Source organism: Garra rufa, chromosome 6 (assembly GCF_049309525.1).
Source record: "Garra rufa chromosome 6, GarRuf1.0, whole genome shotgun sequence".
Classification (NCBI taxonomy): domain Eukaryota; kingdom Metazoa; phylum Chordata; class Actinopteri; order Cypriniformes; family Cyprinidae; genus Garra; species Garra rufa.
This window is the reverse complement of record NC_133366.1, coordinates 56039480-56063972: the sequence shown is the minus strand read 5'-3', so window position 1 is coordinate 56063972 and position 24493 is coordinate 56039480. Positions and strand designations below refer to the sequence as shown.

At 35.7% G+C, this 24493-nt stretch overlaps 1 protein-coding gene across 1 annotated transcript in view; it reads right to left on the bottom strand.

Annotated features, from left to right (window-relative positions):
• cps1 (carbamoyl-phosphate synthase 1, mitochondrial) overlaps positions 1-24493 on the bottom strand; it is a 73792-nt gene that overhangs the window by 31601 nt on the left and 17698 nt on the right. The window contains exons 19-27 of the mRNA XM_073841950.1: positions 18768-18966; positions 18391-18567; positions 16167-16285; positions 13546-13687; positions 13387-13452; positions 12674-12737; positions 12353-12534; positions 2911-3105; positions 155-222 (exon numbers count right to left, since the gene is read on the bottom strand). Of these exons, the coding sequence (XP_073698051.1) occupies positions 155-222; positions 2911-3105; positions 12353-12534; positions 12674-12737; positions 13387-13452; positions 13546-13687; positions 16167-16285; positions 18391-18567; positions 18768-18966 (1212 nt within the window). The remainder of the gene's footprint in view (positions 1-154; positions 223-2910; positions 3106-12352; positions 12535-12673; positions 12738-13386; positions 13453-13545; positions 13688-16166; positions 16286-18390; positions 18568-18767; positions 18967-24493) is intronic.

Sequence of the window (24493 nt, the reverse complement as noted above, 5' to 3'; positions counted from 1 at the left end):
CTTTTTTGGTTAAGCATTTATGTTCTGTACAAAAACAACTTTACCCAAAAGCATCCGCCAAAGAGTTATGAAAGCATCACATGAGGAATTGCTTTCAAAACTGATCTTCCATACTGTGATTGTGTCCTGAATTCACCATTCCCCTTGTACTCACCTTAGAACGTAGGACGGCCGCAGAAGGCAAGGGTAGCCCACACTACTAGCAAAAGAAACAGCATCTTCCTGAAAAAGACAGAAAATTAGCTCCATGGCATCACCTAGTATCAGATGAGGTCAGGCCTCTTGTGTTCTTTTCTCCATTTGAATCCCAGACTGTGGGCAAAGGGCCAGACAATTACCGCAGACCACATCTATTCACCTTAATTTTAATGCTTTGTGAACTGGCTACTTCACAGAGAGAAAAACTAGAAGATTGCACAACGCTCTATTGGAGTAACCCAAACAAGTGGAATTATCTTTTGCAGAACGTATTGGAGAAAATACTGCCTAACCACAGTTAAAATGCACCCATAAAAGCTTCACACTGTACAAATGGATGTGCTCTCTTCTGATATATTAAAAATCTTCTGATTCATTAAAAATTAACATTAAAGTATCCATTTGAGAGCTACACTAGAGGGGTAGATCAACTAAAAAAATGACTTAAATTTGATCTACCTCACATAAAGATATAAAAATGTGCTGCAAGAATTACATATTTTTATAAGTCAATCCAAAAGTTAGCATTACCCTGTTTCCTTCAGCAAAAAGACAATCTACCAGTTGGATTATCTGAGTTAGAATAGTTTGCAAGAACTTGAGTATAAACACAAGGAAACTGTAAAAGCAGACTAACAAGTAGATGAGTTTTCCTGTTTGGTATGACAATGTTTAGTATACCAACAACCTTTGTAGCCCCAAATAGCCACTGGTTAGTAACATTTAAAAGAGCATAAAAGCTTACTAAAAAGTAATACTGTACTTTATTTTGTAGAATAAAATTCTAAAAACCCACTGACTTTCAGAAAATTTTTGAATCTTTTACTTTGCTAAGCTCACCTTTTTGTATATGAAGTCCACGATACAATATTTATTGCAATATTTAAAAAAAAAAAAAAAAAAAAAAAAAAGAACACTAATTTGTACATTTTTAAGTTAAATTATTCCATCTAATGCTCTTTGAGAGTTCAAAATAGTTCAAACCCCAACCCATGTTATTAACTAAGAAAACAGTAAAAAAAAAAAAAAGTCAGTGAATGTACTTGTACCTGAACTTTAAAGGTGACTTATCCCTCTTTTTATTTGTGGTATACTGTCTCAGTCTAAATTACATTCACACTGGTGTTTTAGGAAGCCAAACAAATTAGAATGTAATAATAACAATTTTATATTATTGTTATTCCTATAACAGTATTAGCCATATATTGTAAACAACTGCACTGTAAAATGGAAATGGAAAATGGAGATAAATATTTCATAGGTATATTATTTTTGCTTTAGACTACAGTAGAGAAATTAAAATACTTATTTTCTAATTTCTACACTACCTATTTAAATCGCTAGCTGTCAGCAATTTATACTATTATATTTTAAGCTTTTATTTTGACAGAAACGGAAGTAGAGCTTTTATTTTGATGGAACACTCCAGCTTTGGTGAAAACAGGCTTACAAAAACACGTCTCACTACAAATCGAGTGAAATGCTGTAATCAGCTGCCATGAAATTAAGCATAACTGGTGGCCGTTGCATTCCCAAACACATGCTAAACTCACAGCACATGCAATAAACAAGTTTACTGTGAACTGAGCCGTTCTGAGGCACTTAAAACACCGGACCACGAGCTAATCGCCTGAACGAAGTGTGCAATTTGCTTTGAAACGCGAAGAAGGAATTAACCATATTGTGCTTAACTTAAAATACCTTTTATGTTAGAGTAAGAAGTTTAAATATATTTTAAAAACTATACTTTTTGCTCGGAAGACCTATCATTTCATATTGTCATGTGACCACGATAATAGAGAGACAGTTTTGTTATCGCAATAACACAACATTGATAATACCGCTATATTCCTACTAAATACTGACTGAATTTGCATTTTTTTTAGAACTATTTCTTTAACCAAGCAGAAAAATACTGTGTGACATAAGGAAGCAACTGTATTCTCTCTCCTCACCTTTCCTAAGCACTGGCCTTCTAGCCAGAAAGAGCACACTGAGCGAACCGCAGAATCCCAAAAGATTCTGCTGATCTCTACTGCCTTTCTCGCTTGTTTCAACAACAGGGAGACCATTAAAATGCTGGATGTACCCTCAGCAGCGAGACAGAGACCGACGGAGGGTGAGTGGGCAGCGCCGTGGGGCAGAATGCCCTCTCTCTCCCCCCTTCATCACGGACTTCAGCTCTTCGCTTCCATGGCCCGCGGCAAGAAAGCTGGATGTAGCTAACGGACGAGCGAGCATGCTTCTAGTCAACATGTTTCAGCACTTCTAATGTTTGCTGTTTGAAAGCACTCTGACACCTCTGGAGTATTTGGGGGCGAATGCAGCATTTGTAAAAGTGAAAAGTCTGGAAATGCAACTATATGGGAGAACGTTTGCTTGGCCGTGAGTGGGTGATTTCTTAAAAGCCTAGGATGAATAGAGCAATAAATGATTAATTAAACAAGAAAATGCATAAATAACGCGGGTGGTGTTCACTATTACTGCAAAATTACATCTGCATTACTCAACTGACCTAAATCAACAAACTCCTGCAAATCCTGTCCCTTTTATCCTTGAACATGATGTGAATCATCAAGATAGCGGCGTAGAGAATAATTATTTAGCGGTTCAATTAAAAGCATTTAAAATTAAGAAGCAGCAACAACACCCCTTTCATCTCTCCTGAAATAAACCACAGATGAAGTGTGTTTGAAGTGAAACTGGCCTTACCAGCGAGCTGAGAGCCCTCCACGGGGCCTGGCCTACACCCAGATCATCCAGTATGGAAGAGAATACAGATCTCTCCTCTGCACGATCGATTTGAAGAGGACTCGTTCCCAGAATCTTCACCCCATTCTGGTGCAAGGGCACAGCCAGGTTATTGGGGATTTGCCCACCCACAGATACTATACAGCCGGTGCAGCCCTGTGGAGGGATGCAAAGCCTCTGCAGTCTTAGTCTTGCATGAAACACTTTTGACTATCAGTGTACATCCTGATCCACAATGTATTCTGGTCAAGAACAGCCCACATAAATGGGAAGAAACATCTGGCTGGCATGTAAAGTGACCATGAAGTTAATAATAAAGACACGCAGATAGAAAGGATTAAAAAAAAAAAAAACTTAAACGAGAAGTTAACTTCCAGAACAAAAATTTACAGATAATTTACTACCCTTAAGAAAGAAAAAAGATTAAAAAGTATTTAAATTTAAATTTTTTCACAAAACAACTGATCATTTCTCTAGATAAGACCGTTCTTCCTCGGGTTGGGATCGTTTAGAGCACTTTGAGGCTGCATTTAAACTGCATTTTTGAAGTTCAAACTTTGGAGTGGAGTATATGGAGAGACATTTTAAAATGTTTTCCTCAAAAAACTATTTCTTTCCGACTGAAGAAAGAAAGCTATGAACATCTCGGATGACAAGGGGGTAAGTAAATTATTTGTACATTTTTGTTCTGGAAGTGAACTTCACCAAAAAATGTAAATTATGTCATTAATTCCTCACCCTCTTGTCATTCCAAACCCATAAGATCTTTAGTTCATCTTCGAAACACAAATTAAAATATTTTTTATGAAATCTGGGAGCTTTCTGACCTTTCACAGACAGCAAAGCAACTACCACATTTAAGGACCAGAAAGGTTATAAGGACATCATTAAAAAAAATAGTCCATGTGAAATCAGTGGTTCAACCGTAATGTTATAAAACGACAAGAATACTTTTTGTGCGCAAAGAAAACAAAAATAACTAAAAAATATTTCTCATAGCTTCATTACATTAAAGTTGACCCACTGATGTCACTTGGACTATTTTATGAATGTCCTTGCTACCTTTCTGGGCCTTGAAAATGTCAGTTGCCATGCTGTCTATGCAGGGTCAGAAAGCTCTCGGATTTCATTAAAAATATCTTAATTTGTGTTTTAAATATGAACAAAGGTCTAACGGGTTTGGAACAACATTGGGGAAAGTGGCTTCATTTTTGGGTGAACTATACCCTTAATTTAAATAAGGGTATATATGAGAAACTACATAAAATATATATATACAGACTCTGTGTTTATTTTGAAAGCTGAAATTTTTTGATCACAAATGCAGTAAAAAAAAAATGTAGTGACATTTTGCTTCAATTTTTTTTTTCAACCATTATATTTTCAACCTTTTATTTGACGTCTCTAAAAATACACAACACGGTCTTATAAAATAGATATAAAATTCATAGTTTGAGATAGCATCCTTAGATTTGAAATGAAGCACTTCAGCCTTATTGTGTTTCTAAGATCATTTACAGCCACATCATTTTTTTTTTTTTTTTACTTTTTTATTATTCTTAATATTTTTATTTTTGTTTTTAAGTTTGAACCGATATACCATTCTTGGTAATTCAGGATTTATAAACTCTCAGGTGTCGGCTATTGTGTCTATTCAGAATGACTTGTAAGTGGCAACATTTTTATTTTGGATGTTTCCTTGTGGGGAGCTTGAAAGGGGGTTAAAATATTTTAATATGAGCTAAACTGAATTTTCAGGAGCCTTTACTTCAGTCTTTGGTGTCACATGACACTTTAGAAATCATTTTATTATTTGACCCTGGACCACAAAACCAGTCTTAAGTAGCAAGGGTATATTTGCAGCAATAGCCAAAAATACATTGTGTGGGTCAAAATGATCATTTTTTCTTTTATGCCACAAATTATTAGGATATTAAGTAAAAATCATGTTCCATGAATATACTTAGTAAATTTCCTACTGTAAATATATCAAAACTTACTTTTTGATTAGTAATATGCATTGCTAAGAACATCATCTGGACAACTTCAAAGGCAATTTTCTCAATATTTAGATGGTTGTATCTCGACCAAATATTGTCCTATCCTAATCTAACCCTTATGCCTGGTTTAGTGGTCCAGGGTCACATATGCTGATTTAGTGCTTAAAGAAACATTTCTAATTATTATCGCAAATGACATGAATTGTGCTGCTTCATTTTTTTTTTTTCAGGATTCTTTGAAAAATAGAGTTGAAAAGTTCAACTGAACAGCATTCATTTGGAACAGAATTTTTATTGTAACACTGGCAATACTGGCAATTTAATGCATCCTGGCTGAATTATTCATCTGTTTACCAAAACACCTTACTGACCTCAAACGTTTGAATAGTAGTGTAGTCACTATTTACATGCAAACAATAACCCAACAATAACAGCTTACAGCTCAAATAATAAACAGTTTTTACTGCCTAATTGATGCACTTTAACAAAAATCTTCAAATTTGTGCTTTCCATGTATGCACTGTAAATGCACTTCCTTTCTGTTTTACAAACTAAGCGACTAAACTTAGACTGATTCTAAATTGTCTGTAATAATCTGCACCATGACAAAATGACTGGCAATATGCATTTATAAAATATTACTTTAAAACCTAATTATTCTTTTAAGTAAACATACAGCTACAAAATGACAAGTGCATTTTATAATTACACAGTTTCATCTCTACAATTTAACATATGACTGTATCCATCCATGTTCAAAGACTACAAATTCTGCTCCTTATGAATTCAGTAAAGCATGCTTTATACTGTAATATGTCAGAAAGTATTTTAAGCAAAGAATGTTTTAATCAGAGCACTGTTTTGACTGAAATTACTATAATCATTTCTCATTCATCGCATGAATTCACAAAGATTTTCTTTCCATTTTCCACTCTTTATAGGCTTTGCTCATCCACTGATGTTGTCTTTCTCTATTTCAGAGATGAGCTGTGGTCCCAGGAGCTGACCCTGGGACATGACATGGCATTATTTTACGCTCTCAGAGCCGTCATACACCTTCTGATCCCATTCATCACATTCCTATGGCAACCACATGTATGTGCACTTCATCATTCACACACGGTTCCCTCCAGGTTTATCAGAGAACCCTAACGTGAAAGTAATAAAGTGCTACACAACACCTGGGAATTTATTACCACCTCTGAGCAAAAGCACAAACACTTGATCAACCCATGCTTTAATCACCACTCTAACTAGCTTATAATGTGTCTGAATGCAAAAGTCAATGGCTGTTAGAGAGGTCAGATTTTGCATCATCAGTGAAGACTTGTGTGGCAGTGGCTCTGTCTCTATAAAAGCGAATAGAAATGAGCTCGACACGCGCTGCTTAGATGCTCAGAGGCATTTCCTGGCTAGTCTCTTGAGATAATGGCATCTAGAACTGAAGCTGCATAAAAACTGTGTATAGTGAACATTCTCACAATATCATTTTAATCTTTTAACTCAGAGGTTGTTAAGTGAAGGTATATGATTCTGTAGCAGTACCATTTCAACTTCATTTAACAAATTTTTTTAATTGCCAAATTCCCGGTGAAGAACTGCTCTAAAACATAATACTAAAGAATGACCAATCACATAAGTTTGTTACCGTGGAAACAGAAACTGCAGCAAAAGAGCTCAGCAGCAACTGCTCATTCCCATAAAACTTTTCAAAAGACATAAGTATAGGGCTGCTGTGCTGAGCATCTATTATATATACTTATACAAGTATATATAATAATATCACAAATAAAAGCAAATGAGCAAATCACAGTATGCATTTGCATAGCAAACCAGCATTATCTATGTTGTTTATATCATAAGCTTTTAAATATAATTTTAACGTATTTTATGCACCTACAGCATTGCACACAAAAATTTAAAAACAAAAAAAACACAATTTAAGATGTTTTGGATGAAAACCGGGAGGCTTGTGACTGTTCCATTGACTGCCAAGTAATTAACACCGTCAAGACATTGTATAAATAGTCCAACTGCCATCAGTGGTTCAATCTGAATTTTATGAAGCGACGAGAACACTTTTTGTGTGCAAAGAAAACAAAATATCCCCAGATAGCACATATACGTCTGCAAAAAGTGTCTGTTAAAGATCACTTGATCTGGAAAGCATCTGCTGTGTACAAACATCTGACAGACGTCTGTAAGACGTCGGTTTTACGTACATTCTAAACCATAAACATCTTAAAGACATCTAATAGATGTCTATTTGACATCTGATAGGAGACATCCTATAGACATATTGCAGACAATCTAAAAAAATATGTCTTGCAGATGTAAATCCAGACGTCAAATAGACGTCTCTGTGATGTAAGTGTGCTATCAGGGTTGACTTTATTCAACTTTAAGAAGAGAAAGTTTAATAAAATCAATACCGTATTGGTCCGAATAAATACGTCTGAAAAAAAAAAAAAAAAAAGACGTTTGTCTTATATTCAGGGTCTAGACATTGACATGTCAACAATACACTTATAACAATAGGTGCCGCCAAATATGCAAAAAAGGAGTGTTGTCTGTAATGTTAGAACAACGCGATTGAAAACAAATTAAAAAAAAAGAGTATTGACTGTCATGTTAGCCTGATGGGACCAAACTTCCTCGGTAAGAGATTTTATATTGCAAGACAATGCACAGATTTGAAGACAATAAGGTTTCACTTCTACTGTTAATGAAATGTTGGCAACTGTGAGATAGATAGCCTAATTGTTATATGATTTAGATGGATTACCTGTTATTTTTATGGTATATCAAAAAGTGTATATTTTTCAAAGTGATTGTTGGGGCATTTTACCAGTATTTACCATACTTTCAAAACAAAAACTAAAGGAAAAAATGCAATATCAAAATAATTTAAGAAAAAAAATCTTAAAGAGTAGTTCACTTTCAGAACAAAAATTTACAGATAATGTACTCACCCCCTTGTCATCCAAGATGTTCATGTCTTTCTTTCTTCAGTTGTAGAGAAATTATGTTTTTTTTAGCAAAACATTTCAGGATTTTTCTCCATATAATAGACTTCTATGGTGCCCCCGAGTTTAAACTTCCAAAATGCAGTTTAAATGCAGCTTCAAAGGGCTCTAAATGATCCCAGCCAAAGAAGAAGGGTCTTCGGTTATTTTCTAAAAACATTTACAATTTATATACTTTTCAATTTTTACACAAAGTACACAGAGAGCTAGACAGGATGAGAATTTGAGGTTAAAAAAATATATTAATTGAAATTATTTTATTTTTTTTAGAAAATAACCGATCATTTTGCTAGATAAGACCCTTCTTTCCTCGGCTGTGATTGATTACAGCCATTTGAAGCTGCATTTTGGAAGTTAAAACTCAGGGGCACCATTGAAGTTCATTATATAGAAAGAAATTCTGAAATGTTTTCCTCAAAAAACATAATTTCCTTACGACTGAAGAAAGAAAGACATGAACATCTTGGATGACAAGGGGGTGAGTACATTATCTGTAAATTTTTGTTCTGAAAGTGAACTACTTCTTTAATAAAACGCAAGATTTGGATGTACCTTTTTTCAAAAGGAAGTGTCTTATCTAGTGAAACGAGTGGTCATTTTTCTACAAAAAATAAATAAAAATTCAAATTTATATACGGTTTATCCACAAACGCCCATCTCGCACTAGCTTACCTTCATGCATTATATAGTCACGTTGGAAAGGTCATGTGTGACATATACGGTAGTACCGACCCAGTGTTTACAAAGGGAACGTGCAAGGAAAGTCAAAAGCCCTTTACAAAAAACAAGGTAAAACAACAATGTTAAAGTTGGAAGACAAAATAAGATGTAGTTTTTCGCCCTACCCTACACTAGCTGGCACACAATGTCATAAGACATTGATATTTTGGTTGCGACATAAGGTAACCAAAATTATGTCAATTCTACTTCTAATGTGAATGTTAATTTGATGTCTAATACCGACATCAGCTGACGTTAATATTTTGTTGTTTTTAAGTTGTGTTACCAAAATCCAAAGCCTTCTGGGACCTTTTTGAACTGAAGTACAAAAACAAAGAACTAACCCTGCATGACCTTTCCAATGTGATTACACAAATTCACAAACTTGCACTGCAGATCTAGTGAAAGACGAGCAGTTGTGGTTAAAAAGTAATGTTTTTTTTTTATATATATATATATATATAAAATGACTGACCGTTTTTGCTAGATAAGACCCTTATTCCTCAGCTGGGATCGTGTAAAGCCTTTTGAAGCTGCACTGAAACCTTCAACCTGTTTTCCTTTCTTATTTTCTGAAGACGGAAAGACGCAAACATCTTAGATGACATGGGGTGAGTAAATTATCAGGAAATTTTTATTCTTGAAGTGAATAATCCTTTAACAAGCTTTGACATCTTCCTTCATTATTATGCAGCCCTAAATATAGTTATAGCATTAATAACTTAAAACCATTGATAGTATACTGTACTATCTATCATTGCATTTTTTAATCTGCATGCTGTTACATACCAGCAAGCATATTAGTATTTATGGTAAGAATAGTGCAGAACAGTAGTATGCTATTCTGAACAAAGCATCTATTGTTCTGGTTTTCAAAAACATTTTTTGCTGAGAATAAAATGCTGTAATGTGATTCCTTTTGAAATGCTTATGAAGAAAAAGCATTTCAAATACTAAAAAAACCATCACTGTTGTACTTAAATATCACTTTTTCAAAATGTGATGAGATTTTAAAACACCAGCCCAGGCATTAAAGAATTCATATGCAGTGGGGAAAAAAACACAATGTTGTGTTTGTATAGTAAACTGCTGCATAAACAGTCTAATGCTAGTGGAGTTAGTCCTACTGTGATGTTCATATTAAGACCAGTGGACCAGTCGGTTCTTGTCTACAGTCACACATTGCTAAACATCAAAGAATAAATGAGGAATTGTTAGTCTGCAGACTGTCTGCTGCTGGTTTTTCATAGAAGACACTGCTACTTTTTCACAGTGTAAAAAAATAACACATTTACTCTTATATACTTTCAGACGCAAGATAACATGGGAGTTTGGAACATTGTATTAAGCAGGTAATTTCTTATGAGGCAGGGAACAAAATGGGAGAAAATCTATTTTCACTGCTCAAAGACGGTAGCAGGCAACCTGAAAAGATCAAGCTTCTTTTTCTTCTTTGGGATGCAAGTGTGGTGAATAAAAACAGGTACGGTTTAACATCAATGCATAGGCTTCATATTAGACTTTACAACGCCTGTATTATTACATGCTATTTTCCCTACAATAATGTCAAAATGTATAACTACATAAATAACTGTGTCCACCAAACAGTGTCATTGTTAACTATTCAAAAAAGTATATTTATAAGTATTAGATTAAAAGAGCTTGAAAAATTTTAAATGGTTAAAAATAAATTAACTAAAACGAGTTTAAAGGGCCCCTATTACGCCCCTTTTTACAAGATGTAATGTAAGTCTCAGGTGTCCCTAGAACATGTCTGTAAAGTTTCAGATTAAAATACCCCACACATCATTTATTATCAATTTTAAAAAATGCTATTCTGAGTTGAAGCAGAAACACTGCTTTCATGCATGCCTCTTTAAATGCAAATGAGCTGCTGCTCCCCGCCCCCTTTTCCAAAATAAAGCTGTGCCTTATACTCAGTCAAAAAACATCTATTTGGTTTTGATAATCATGTCTATTGTGTTAAAAACATGCGTTTTATACCATATTAGTTTAAACTTCTGATACATGCAGCACACATCCGAAGCAGTCATATGGCTTGTGAGTACTGAACTAAACTCTCTTTCGTGTCTTATTGCGCTTAAACTGTCAAATACACACAGGTTTATGTTAAAAACACACAGGAGTCACAAAAACAGTCTATGGGCACGTTTGTCTGTTTTACATTATAATCCTATGGACTAAACCGTGTTTTCAAAAAAGTCCTGAGCGCTTTTTTAAACGTCACCGCCGGCGCCTTTTTCTGCAGCTCAGAGCATCTTTTCAAGTTGAAAAGAGTTTAAGGGGCCGATCACACCGAACGCGTCTTTTAGTTCTAAAAACGCGAGGCGCACAGCACTGCCTTTTTTTTTTGGTGACTTTTAAAAAAAGAGCAGTGTGCTGCGGTTTTTTGTTTCTAGGCAACGACCAAAACAGCTGTCCTGTCAGTCAAATCAAAGGATTATAGCGCGAGCGCTCTACAATCTTTGTTTTTTGCTGTTAATTAAACTGTCATATTAGCAGAAACCCAAAAAAAATACAGCTCCGGTTTACCCACGACAGACACCAAAAGGTTCTCCTCCATTTCTTGCAGTCTCCGGACTTTTTAAGCAACGGTAAACTTTCGTCACCACAACAGAAGGCCCGCCTCTCCATTCATTCGATTGGACAATGGAAAAAAAACGCGAATGACGTTGTGCGTTTTTCCGCTCAGAGTTGCTTTTTTTTTTATCTTCAGGCGCTCAGAGCGCTTCTGCAAAAATGCGAGGCGCAGCAGGCGGTGAAAACGCGAGGTGCCCGGGGCGCATAAGCAGCGCGCAGAACGCTTACTGCCAACAGAAAACCATGCCAAAAGGCGCCTCTCACTGCAAAAACGCGTTTGGTGTGATCGGGGCCTAACTTTTCTGAAGAAAACGCTCAAGCGCTTTTTTGACAGCTGACCAATGACAAGCTGCCGTTATATAGACTTTTATTTTATTGTTGTGAACCGGATTTGCCCATAGATATATATACAGTATCTATGGATTTGCCTCCCCGTTAACTTGACATTGATAAGTACAGTAGCGCCGTTGCGCTTTGGGCCTCCCTTTTTCGAGTCCTGGCTCACAGACCTTTCCCGATCCCGTCCCCCGCTCTCTCTCCCACTACGCTTTCTTTCTAAATACTGTCCTATCAAATAAAAGGCAAAAATGTCAAAAAAGAAAAGAGCCAGCTTTCTTTTTATCGACATTTCTGCACCACACATAGCCTACTGTTGCAGCTGTTGTTATAGCAACAAAAAGACGCCCTCTGCTGCAACGCTTTCAGATTTTTTTTAAAAAACGCCCTTGTCAACTTTTTCTTGTCAAAAAAGACGCCAAGTGTGAACACGCCCCAAGTCTGTGAAAATAAACAGCTGAGAAAGAAATTGCATGTTTATATTGGATCAGTGTGGCACCAGCAAATGATGCATTTTAAATAATTAGATTTTCTAGTCATAATAAATTACAATACACTGACTTATCCAATCAGAGTTTAGATCAAGAACTATCTACCTTAAAATACAATTTACAGAAAACAGACCACATCATAAAAATGTCCTTGTCAAATATGAAAGTGAATAATACCTTTCAGTTACATAAAGGCACCAGGTGCACAGGCTAAACTCTGACCTCTCACCTCCTGCTGTGTGATGTCCAGGATGCGCTCCAGGGTTAACTCCTCAAAGTACAGACGGTCACACTCATCAAAGTCCGTACTGACCGTCTCCGGGTTATGGTTCACCACCACTGTACGCTTGCCCATCTGTCTAAGGGCACGAATGCTTGACACGGCACACCAGTCAAACTCCACACTGCTGCCTGTGGGGGGGTAGAGCGAAACACTGCCCTGACCCACTCTTGCACTAATTGCTCATTAAAACTAATGAAGATAATACATAAATGGGCTGGTGTGAAATGAAAATCAAAGGATGAATAGGTAAAAAAGATTTCAGCTCACCAATGTGATACGGACCACAACCCACAATCATGGTACCATGATCCTTGAAATCCAAATCATGCTCCTGTTGACAACAACAAAACAAAATTGGGTTCATCCTCACACATATAGAACAACCTCATATTTTCACAATGAATTGTGAATTTTTATTTTTATGTCACAAGCGCCAATTTCCACGGCGAATTTCAAAATTGCATTTGTTTATATTTTATATATTTTTTGTTTTTTTAAATAATTTAATTATTATTTATGTCACAAGCTTCAGTTTCCACAATTTGTATTTTTATTTTATCCTGTTTCCTTTATTTTTTCCGTTCCTTTTTAGAATTTAGGTTTAAATTATTCATTTTAAAATCGTATTTTTCCCTTTTAAACTCACATATTTATTTATTTACTGAATCCTCTATATGTATTTTCTGTATTCTGTGTGCATAAAACAGTTATTTCATATAGTAAAAAAATTACACAATTTTACTGTTTTGCAGTACTTTGGATCAAATAAATGCAGGCTTGGTGAGCAGAAGAGACTTAAACATTAAAAATCTTACTGGGCAAAAACTTCTGACTGGTAGTGTATGTGATTAGGCAATATTGTAAATTCCCTCAATTTTTCTTGTGTACTAAAATTGACTAGAAAAATTGTGCTACTGTGGAGAAGTCTAGACACTTCAACCATCAAACACCCTACATAAAAGCTCGACAGAATGGTTTACCTGACCATGATAAGTGCAATACAAATAGTTGGTGGCTGCAGGATATTCAGCAGCAAGTGTATCGATCTGAAAGTAAGCACAAAAAACATTCATCATGAAACAAAGGTTATTATAACCACTGCATCTTGATCATAAATATGTCTGGGAATGGGTTCAAACCTGTTTGACCCAAGGTCTGATGTTCTGGTTGAGCCTCAGCACCCGAGCTTCTCCCTCTGTGACGTTCAGAGCCTGGCCAACCTGTCGGTCTGAGAAACCATCCATCTTGGCTTTAAGAAGTAGATCTCTTGGCACTGTGGTGCTGAGGGTGGAAACCGCATTAAAAAAAAACTCATCAAGTCACAAATGCACTGACCTTAAAAATTAGCAGAATATTAACTATTTATTGCTTTGGACTGTTTGGTTACATAGTGTTTTCCAAGCCAGTTTAATTTATTAATTGAATTTTTTTGGGTAAGTACATGCAAAATCATTAGAGGAAAAATGTTTTTAAGATAAATAGCAAACTGTGGACCTTTGATCATCAGAGAGTTCGAGCTTCAGTGTACATGGAAGGAAAGAAAACCTCAAAAAAGAAAAATCCTGGCTAAAGATGCTTAATACATATTTTTTAAATCAATACAACATTTGAACAAAGATCAAAGAGAACTGGAATCAAAACTTGTGGATTTTTCTTCCTTAACATTCATGTTTTATAAGACCTGTGTGGACATAAAACAATTCAGGTGATTAAAACATCTGCTAAACTTTTTAGATCTATATTAATGTAAAAAATAGCTTACTCTTTAATGAATTTTTCAAACATTTATACAGCAAGCCCTCAGTATATGTACTGGTCTGGGTTTAAATCTGGCCATTGTTTACTAAAAGTAAAGAGCACTAAAAGCAGCATGGGACAGCAGGAGTGTGAGACGGTGGAGTGTCAGTCGCAATGGACTGAGACAACAAGTCCTCACTATCCCACGCACCAAATGTGAGACTTTACTCCATACTGTGCTTAAAGAGGTCAGTGCTCACCTGAAAGTAGTCTACCGGTTAAATATCAGAGTTTAACCAGAAAAACCTAATGGTTCAACCTTAGATTTTTGAGACTTTAACCACAGAAGGGGCTCAAGATGGAGCTCAGGTTATGCTCTAGACACTGGCTATGTTTTTAAGCTATATTCTGAGAAAGTACATTATCAGAAAATGGCTTGAGTGAATCTGAGAAGTAGGCAAAGTCCTGGAAAACTGTTGCCAGGAAAAACCAGTCAGTTACAGACTTCACTTGTCAAAAAAAAAAAAAATCTGACCTCAGATTGCAACTGACAGATTATTGCAATCAGAATTAAAATCCTGTATAATAATGCATAATGAAATTAGTGAACGATTTTGCATTTTGAAAATATTTATAGAACCATTACGATATTTTGCATAGCAGCCTTTACCTTTTTATTACAATTAAACCTATTTTCATAAATTATCAATTATAATGTGTCCAGATTTGTATTTTTTTATAATACAGCAATTTTTAATGTTTTTAGGCTAATACAATGAATAATTATCACATATAATCTTAGCAATTTAAAACAATCCAAGCATCCAAGCAATTACTGCAATGGAAAGCAAAGCAATAAAAATAAAGTAAAATAAAGTAAAATAAAAATTTCCACAACCAAAATATTCATTATTTATTTCCACTGGTTTTGGTTTGAAATGATCAGGACATGATATTCACCCTCTTGTACTTGCAAAGCAAAGCAAAGCAAAATAATAATAATAATAATAATAATAATAATAATAATAATAAAAAAATAAAAAATAAAAAAAAAATGTCCACAACCAAAATTATTTATTTCCACTGATTTTGGTTTGAAATGCAAAGCAAAGCAATGCAGAGCAATGCAATAAAATAAATTTTAAAAACAGGACATGATATTCACCCTCTTATACTTGCAATTGATGCAATGCAATAAAGAAAAGAAAAAACATTTTTTACAACCAAAATATTCATTATTTATTTTCACTGATTTTGGTTTGAAATGCAAAGCAAAGCAATGCAGTGCAATACAATGCAATAAAATAATACATTTTCAGCAACCAAATATTCATTATTTATTTCAACTGATTTTGGTTTAAAATGATCAAGTCATGAAATTCACCCTCTTATACTTGCAATTGATGCAATGCAGAAAAGAAAAGAAAAGAAAAGAAAAGAAAAGAAAAAGAAAAAGTTTTCACAACCAAAATAATCATTATTTATTTACACTGATTTTGGTTTAAAATTATCGGGACATGATATTCACCCTCTTGTACTTGCAATTACTGCAATGCAACAATAAAATAAAATTAAATTAAATTAAAAAAATAAAAAAATTCCACAACCAAAATATTCATTATTTATTTCCACTGATTTTCAACAACCAAATTTAAAATGATCAGGACATGATATTCACCCTATTATACTTGCAATTGATGCGATGCAATGCAATGCAATGCAATAAAGAAAAGAAAAGAAAAGAAAAGAAAAGAAAATTCATTATTTATTTCCACTGATTTTGGTTTGAAATGGTCGGGACATGCTCTTGTACTTGAATACATACTTGTACTTGAACGAAAGTTCTCTCTGACAATCACCAATAATAATGTTTCCAAAAAATAAATTATAGAAAGAAGTGGTGATTAACTGTTTATTTTGGCTGCTGTGTGTTTAGTTTATCCAAGTTTGGAGGTCAAGTGGTGTGCAGTTCTGTCTATTAATATCAGTTATGAGTGTCTGAATGTAATTGTTGCTCTCTCACCTGTTATACTGACCCAGGAGCTGCTCCATCGCAGTAATGTGCTTCAGTTTGTGCAGGAACCATTTGTCTATGGCAGTGAGGTCATGGATCTGATCAACCGTCACACCACTGTGCAGGGCCTTGAGAAGCAAAACAATCCACATAATGCCTCAAATCAGCAGACGATACTATAAATGGCACGCACTTAAACAGGCTTTTCTAATAAATTATTGTGATCTACAAGAAATTGTTGGGTCATTGTTAAATGAGAAATAATGGCTCTTGATTGTTGGCTGTTTGCCTGTGGTGTCCCTTGAATACAGAGCAGAGCCCAATGAGCTGTAACTGGCTGTTGCCGTAGCGCTGTGGGGGGGGGGGGGGGCAATCAGGATGCAGCACTTAATAGCCTGTCTGCTTAATAGGAGGCATAACCTGCTCGAATGAAATGATGTGCCTGGAGACTAACATCAAACTCCAGTACTACAAGCGAGACCAACCTTGAGAGTTATTGATGTTTCATGTCTTGATAGGATTTGCCCTATTATTCCTTAATAAATCTGCCAGCACCAACGTGTTCATTTGACACTCACATGACACATTTTTTTGATGAAAAGTAGGTTGTTTTTTTCTTTAGGCAGACAGGTAATTTTAATTTTTAATGAATGACCAGGAGATAAGGAGGGGTCTTGTATCACCCTGAAGGGGTTTATTTTCCAATAATAACCAGCTGACTGTACACTTCCCTACTTCTGCACAGCTATTTACAAAACAAGTAAATAAATGGACACGAAAATATTTATTTACATTTTTTTTTAAAAACATTTAGTACACTTAGAAACTAGGAAATTTGTTGCCAGCGATAAATGGTCAATTCTACACTTCAGAGGTCATCGTACAAAAATATTTGACCACAAAATGCTGTGACTGACCAATCAGAATCTAGGATTCAATATAATAATTCCTTAAAATTAAGGTTTACATAACCTTATAGTCCCACAGGATATTTATCTTATCTTTTGCACCGAATTACTATTTCCTAACTTAGTTCCATCATGCCAAGCCTCTGAAGATTTTAGCATGGTAATGGATATAACAATGTTAATGTATTTGGTTTTAGTGGAAAATATCTGCTACGCTGCTGAATTGCTGGTACTGTTGGTTATTGCTGTTGTTACTGCAAAGCAAATACAGGAACTTCGTACTGCCAATACATACACAGATACGGTGCTGTGAGTATTAAAGACATACTGCTGCTGCACAAGTAGCATATATAATAACCTGTAGCAGATCTATACAGGTGGAGCTGGGGAGGTGGAGGGTTTGAGAGAAACTCTAAAAGCATGCTGTGAAATGCTCTCGTGATTGCTAACCAGCAATTTAAAATGTAAAGCAACAAGCTCATTGGCACTTTAAATGCTGTGAATAGCATCAGTTTGCATTAACGACCATCAGCCTGCGCCATCTAGAGTTTCATGACAGAACTTGACATTTTTGCCATTTTCTTTGTCTTAGGAAATTAACTCTGATCAATATACCATAGTTAACTGCAAAAAATGTTTTACATTACATACAGAAATGTATTACAAAATAATTAAACCATATACACTACCTTTCAAAAGTGTGGGTTGGTAAGGTTTTAAATGTTTCTGAATATTTTTAATGTCTCTTAAATACAGTAATATTTTGAAATATCATTACAATTGTAAATAAGACTTCTCTATTTCAAAATATTCTAAAATGTAATTTATTCCTGTGATGTCAAGCTGAATTCAAGTCTGCCATTCTTTTTATTTTATATTTTGTTACGATGTAAGGCTTTGGTTTTAAAATAGGGAAATTCATTTGGCTGTACTGCGCAGACAACTTGCAAGATAGTAAAACCAACATGACAAAGAATCGTGATAAAATCATGAATCATGACGTTTCTGGAAAAAGTCGTGATATGATATTTTTGCCATATCGCCCACCCACATTAAACTTCAGCCTTAAAGACTGTTATAATTATAAGGGGTCCTTGAAAAATCCTCTCCCCTGTAAGGGATCCCTGGCTCCCAAAAATTTGAAAACCCCCGATAAACACTATCTAACCTGGACACAAAGTGTTAGGATGGATGTAAAAACTGTTTTGTCATTGATTCATAAATCATGAGCCTGAATTAAACATGGCTGTTGTATTGATCTGAACACAATCAGAATCCATCATCTAGACTCTAATGCACTTCTCTTAATGCTCTGGGTCACATACCTGGGCGAGGGAGAAGATACGAGTACTTGAAGGCAGGGAGATCTCTTGCTGAAGGTCTTGCTGTTCTGCCCAGGCTCTTTTCAAAGGCAGACGTGGTACAAAGCCATCCACTGAGGGGTGGCACATCCGCAAAGCCTTCTGGATGCTCTCCTCAAAGGTTCGGCCAACTGCCATGACCTGCGAGGGGAGGAAATAAAAGGAAAAATTAGAGGATAGAGACCGAACTCTTTCTATTTCTGTAAATCAACAGCACTGAATTAACTGTGATACAGACTTTAACGAAATTGGCAATAAGAATCAAAATCGTAATTTGGTCCTGGATTAGTTTTAATCTGTGTTAGAAAGCGGCAGTGTTTGGTCGCCATGACAACTCGCACCTCTCCAACACTCTTCATGGCGCTGCCGATCTCTCGAGACATCCCGTGGAAGCGGTCCAGATCCCAGCGAGGTATTTTGGTGACAATGTAATCCAAACTGGGCTCAAAACAGGCCGTGGTCTGCTCCGACACTGCGTTCTTTATGTCCGGCAGTGGGATGCCCAGTGCTAGTTTAGCAGCTACAAATGCTAGCGGATACCTAATGAGAAAGAGTCAGAAGTAGCTATGTTATGATGAATAACATAGAACAATAGTAACAGCAGCTTATATATCTCAACTGTTTCTCCTAGACAGCAATGAAATTTCAAGGAGAGCAAACTGTGACTTTTTGTGATGTAATTTCAGATGTGTCTCCTCTTGAGTTTCAGAAAGATCTCAACAGTTCTGGTTTGCCAAGACACTAAAAACGCTAAACATTTCCAAGACCAAACTATCCAAGCTGTGATATTCATTTAGAATTTCTATTATCTTGCTGTATGACAACCATTATCTCATTTGTGATTAAGATTAAATTCTATTGGATTTCGATTCAATATTGATTCTTTTGAGTGAAACAAAAATTATTCAGGACACTAGTTCATTTACGTAAGTAAGAATAGCAAAATAAAGTAAAGGTAAGATATTATACCCACAAATTCTTCATAGAGTGGACTACCAGTAAAATTGATACAAATGTAGGACCAAAAATTGGATTTGACACTTTTACTTGATCATATTTTGTTACATACCTTTGTATCAAAGTTACCTGACATTATTAAGATGAATTTGAATGAGTTCATCATATTTTATTACCATTTTTTAAACTATCATGAATAAACTCTGACAATGTGAGACATTTTGGAGGTAAATTTTGGTTTGACTGTAATTCACTTGTGATTGTCAAGATGAATTTGTTCTGACATAGTTTAACTCGAAGTTCTTGTCATATTACATTACCATTTCCTAAACTATACCAAATAAACTGTGATAATGTGAGAAATGTTGAAGGTGTATGAATAAATTTAGGTTTGACCGTATATTAGATAGTTTTTTCTTTGAAACCACCATGTACTAAGTTGGTACTACATTATAATATTGGGTGTATAGATAAACTGATTTGTGTACAAACACTTAAATTACACTCAATAAAGCTCTTATAATAATAATAATAATAATAATAATAATAATAATAATAATAAAGTCAAAAATACTAACTTTACGGTACATATATTTAGCAAAATCTCCTATCTTGCTAACTAAAGAGTGTAGTGTCACCGAATATTTTTTTTTTCCTGAGGTAAATGTGACATTATGTGAGTTTACAAGCTGTTATATTGACGTCTTTACACGGTTGAAACACTGATTGAGTAATTACATGAGACAAGAATGGGATTTTGGTAAGTTGTACTCTTTACTTTAACAAACCTTTGGATGTTTAGTCTTTTTTATTTCATGCTGAAACTGGTATTAAAAGTGGAGATGATGATTGGTTCATGTGTGCCTCACTTTGCTGCTTCTATTAAACTAAGGCACTACAGTGATCTGTCACTCCACATTAAACAGCACCATAACAGCATTTATTGTTTAAATATTGTAGTAAAATGAACAGAATTTGAAATCCGAGACTTTGTTTCATATAAAAAGTAACAAAGCACAAAGCTTATTACGATTTATTAGATGGGAGGTGCACTAAAATGTTCCGTTCATTAACTGAGAACAGGCTAGACCAGTGGTTCTCAACAGGGGGAGCGCGCAATTGCGCTGTTGAGCGCAAATTGTTTTCGAGAAAAAACAGACAAGGCATTATTTGGGTACTGGGAGTATTTTATTGCGTTTCATGTAGAACAGATATTCTAAACCGGTGGGCCTCCAGGGTGCCACGAGAAAGCTTAAAATTCATTTAAATATTATCCTAAAATTGTTTAATTTCATTATTAATGTTTTAAATGAAAATGATCAAAGCACGGTCTCTCTTGTGTTCTGTGATTGATTGCTTTGGACTCGACGCAGCAAGTTTCATCGCACTGTTAAATACAGACTGAACGGCAGCACAAAACTTTCAACTGCTGCACGAAACTTCGTTTTAGAGACCTGCAAGGGACATATTTTTTTTAGTCCCACTCCTGCAAGTTTCTGTGCCGCAGAAATATCGTCCCGCTCCTAATGTAACATATGTTATTTCGTCCTGCTCCCGCCCGCGACAGTCATGTTTTGTCCCACTTCCACCCCCAAAAGTAACCTATACCCCCCCAGGGAGTGCAGGTCATTACTTCATCTCTTCGCTGCATGAAACAAACCGTCGCGCTAATGTAGAGTTAAAGACGATCAGAGTTATAGTAACGAACTTGCGAGTCGTACATTAGGCACGCAAAAGTCTGCTATTGATTCACAAACTCTTCATGCTTTCGGGGCACTGATCCATAGATCCACATTTTTGCGTGAAATTTTAAAATATTTGTATAGTTGTCAAAATTAATGTTCTGTGAGTGTTTTATAATAGAGGAGGATCTCGTGAGTGTCAGTGGGGTTTATGCACATATATGAGCACCAGCATCAACAGACTTAAAATATATTTGCTGTATTTTTCATTTGTATGTATATTTTGTAATGGATACAAACAGTAGACATTCAGTCAGTCTAGTTTAAATGGCAGGTGCACTAACTTAAGAAAAAGTAATCTGAAGTTGTAAAGAATGTCTGAATTAAAGATTTCAGGAGCTTTAAATCTGTGTGTGTGTGTGTGTATATATATATATATATATATATACACGTATATGTATATGTGTGTGTGTGTGTGTGTTAAAATGTTAGAACAGAGCTGAGGGTTTTCTTTTAAATTCAAAAGTATAGCTTTAATTTAAAGTTAGTTTGAATTTTGATTTTTTTTTTTTTATAACATGCAGTAGAAGAATAAAAAGGCAAAACAAATGTTTTGGTTAATAAAACAGGTTTAAAAATAAACATCTTTAGAGGAAATATCAGGTATGGGGGGGGCCTTGCAAAATTGACCGAAGCAGGAGGGGGGCCCGGCCTAAAAAGGTTGAGAACCCCTGGGCTAGACTAATCGATTTTTGAGATTTAAAGGAACACTCCACTTTTTTTGGAAATAGGCTCATTCTCCAACTCCCCCCGAGTTAATAAGTTGATTTTTACTGTTTTGAAATTCATTCAGCCGTTCTCCTGTTCTGGCGATATCACTTTTAGCATAGCTTAGCATAAATCATTGAATCCTATTAGACCAGTAGCATCACGTTCAAAAATGACCAACGAGTTTCGATATTTGTCCTATTTAAAACTTGACTCTTCTGTAGTTATATCGCGTACTAAGACCAGCGGAAATGTAAAGATGCGGTTTTCTAGGCCGATAAGATTAGGAACTACACTCCCATTCCGGCGTAATAGTCAAGGAAGTTTGCTGCCGTAACATGACCGAAGCAGGCGCAGTAATATCACACAGCACATGTGCAAATGTTTACTTCCGTCAGCATATCCAACGTGCATGCACAGCACAGACAGCGTTCCTCGCCATGGAGACATTTGTGAGAGACGATTTAGAAGATATTTACTTTGGTGCAGATCCTAAACCGTATCAATTTGAACCAGAATTCACTGAAGCTAAGGTTTTGGTACGCGAAAGACAAGAAAGTGTGTCTGAACTGCCTGGGACAGAAGGGATGAGGAGAGCAGATTCGCGCTGGTGGGGCTTGCCAACCCTTGCCAACTAAAAGTGAGTGCCTGTGTTGTCGCGAGTGGGACTAGGTATTGCCATCGATGGCAAGGGTGGATCTACCTGATGAGGAAGTGTCAGGTCGCAACATCTGAGGACTTGGATGCAATGCTGCATCCTGCAATAGTCGATTTTTTTTTCCGGTTTGACAAAATAAACTAGAAAAAACGTCACACGCCGAGTGGACCTAATGGCCAGCTGTCGCAAGAGTAAGTTATTCCTGCTACATTATATAATATAAAGATTTTAAATGCATACTGTCAGTTTGCATTTTCAGGCTTACATTCATGATGTACACTTTTACTCAAAACTGACTTTAAAACACCACTGACTGTTCGCAATAACTTTCTTTTGCAATCACACATGGAATTTGGTCATAGCAAATACTAAGCCAACTGTTCGCCCAAACCTAGTCGTCAGGGGTTGCATTTTACAGGTAACGTTAGCAATTAATCATGTTTCACTTACAGCCATGGGCGATGCTCCTTGTTGTTCTGTCTGTAACGTTAGTTTGAAGATTGTTGGGATCGCCGTGTCCTTTAGACGCCGTGCTGTAGTATCGGTAAAACTATCCAAATAGTCATCTGGTTCAAAATTCTCGGAGCAAACACGCCATTTCTTGATCGTTTCTAATGGTGTTTTGAGATCTATGTTCAGAGCAGCCAGCCATTGATTCATTAGTCGAAATTGCTTTTTTTTTCGTGGGAATTCTATGAAAGATGGTAGTAGATTACGTCTTCGACTTACTATCACAGCCCCTTACAATGCACATAACCATAGCTAATCACACACAGGTAAATCCAGCCACTAACAATTTACCAGCTGCAACTCTGACAGCTGCAACAACCGGAATTACACAAACTTAGCACCGGTCACATTGGAAGTTACCTAGCTGGGATCTAATTTCAGGCGCTGTGTGATATAAATGCGCCTGCTTCGGCCATGTTACGGCAGCAAACTTCCTCGACTATTACGCCGGAATGGGAGTGTAGTTCCTAATCTTATCAGCCTAGAAAACCGCTGCTTTACATTTCTGCTGGTCTTAGTACACAATATAACTACAGAAGAGTCAAGTTTTAAATAGGACAAATATCGAAAGTCGTTGGTCATTTTTGAACGCGATGCTACTGGTCTAATAGGATTCAATGATTTATGCTAAGCTATGCTAAAAGTGATATCGCCAGAACAAGAGAACGGCTGAATGGATTTCAAAACGGTAAAAATCAACTTATTATCTCGGGGGGAGCTGGAGAATGAGCCTATTTCCAAAAAAAGTGGAGTGTTCCTTTAAGAATCAATATATTTAAAAAAATAAATAAATGAGAATTGAGAAAATGTATATATAATTTTTACACAGCCCTATTTGTGACTACTTGTATTTCTCCTAAATTACTTAATAAACATCTGAGAAAGTAAAAAGTTAATCAAATGTAGAACCTAAATTAATAATCCTAAATAAAATTACTTAAATTTTCCTCTTGAGATTTAGAAAAGACTAATAAACCTGCCTGCAGCACAGTTTAAATAATAATGCTTTCCAAAAAATCCTCCATAATGATTTTTAGAAAAAATAATAATTGCCCCACAAGGTATTAAAACTATTTTTGCCTCTTCACACAGCAAAATCTGTTCGGTTTCTTCCACACAATTTGTTTGTCTTCTTACAGAGCGTGTGGCATCAATGCTTTCAAAGGATATGGATTCATTTCACACTGAACAGACAGAGTGGTGGGTGGGTGTTTTTTAGAGTCTGGCTCTCAACATACCCAGAACTTTGGCTGCAGACAGTTCTCAATATTTTGGTGACAAAAAACGCAAAACCAACGACGGTGTGAAACTGACACCTTCAGCTGATCACACAGAAACGTCTGTTTTGCAGGTAAAACCCTAACCAAGCCAAAGACACTCTTAAATCTGTACCATGTAGCATTAAATTAACGCAAACACTATGTAGTGAGGTCCCAAAAGACAGAATTAACCACCCATAATGTTTGCATGCTTATTTACTTTTAAGTTACTG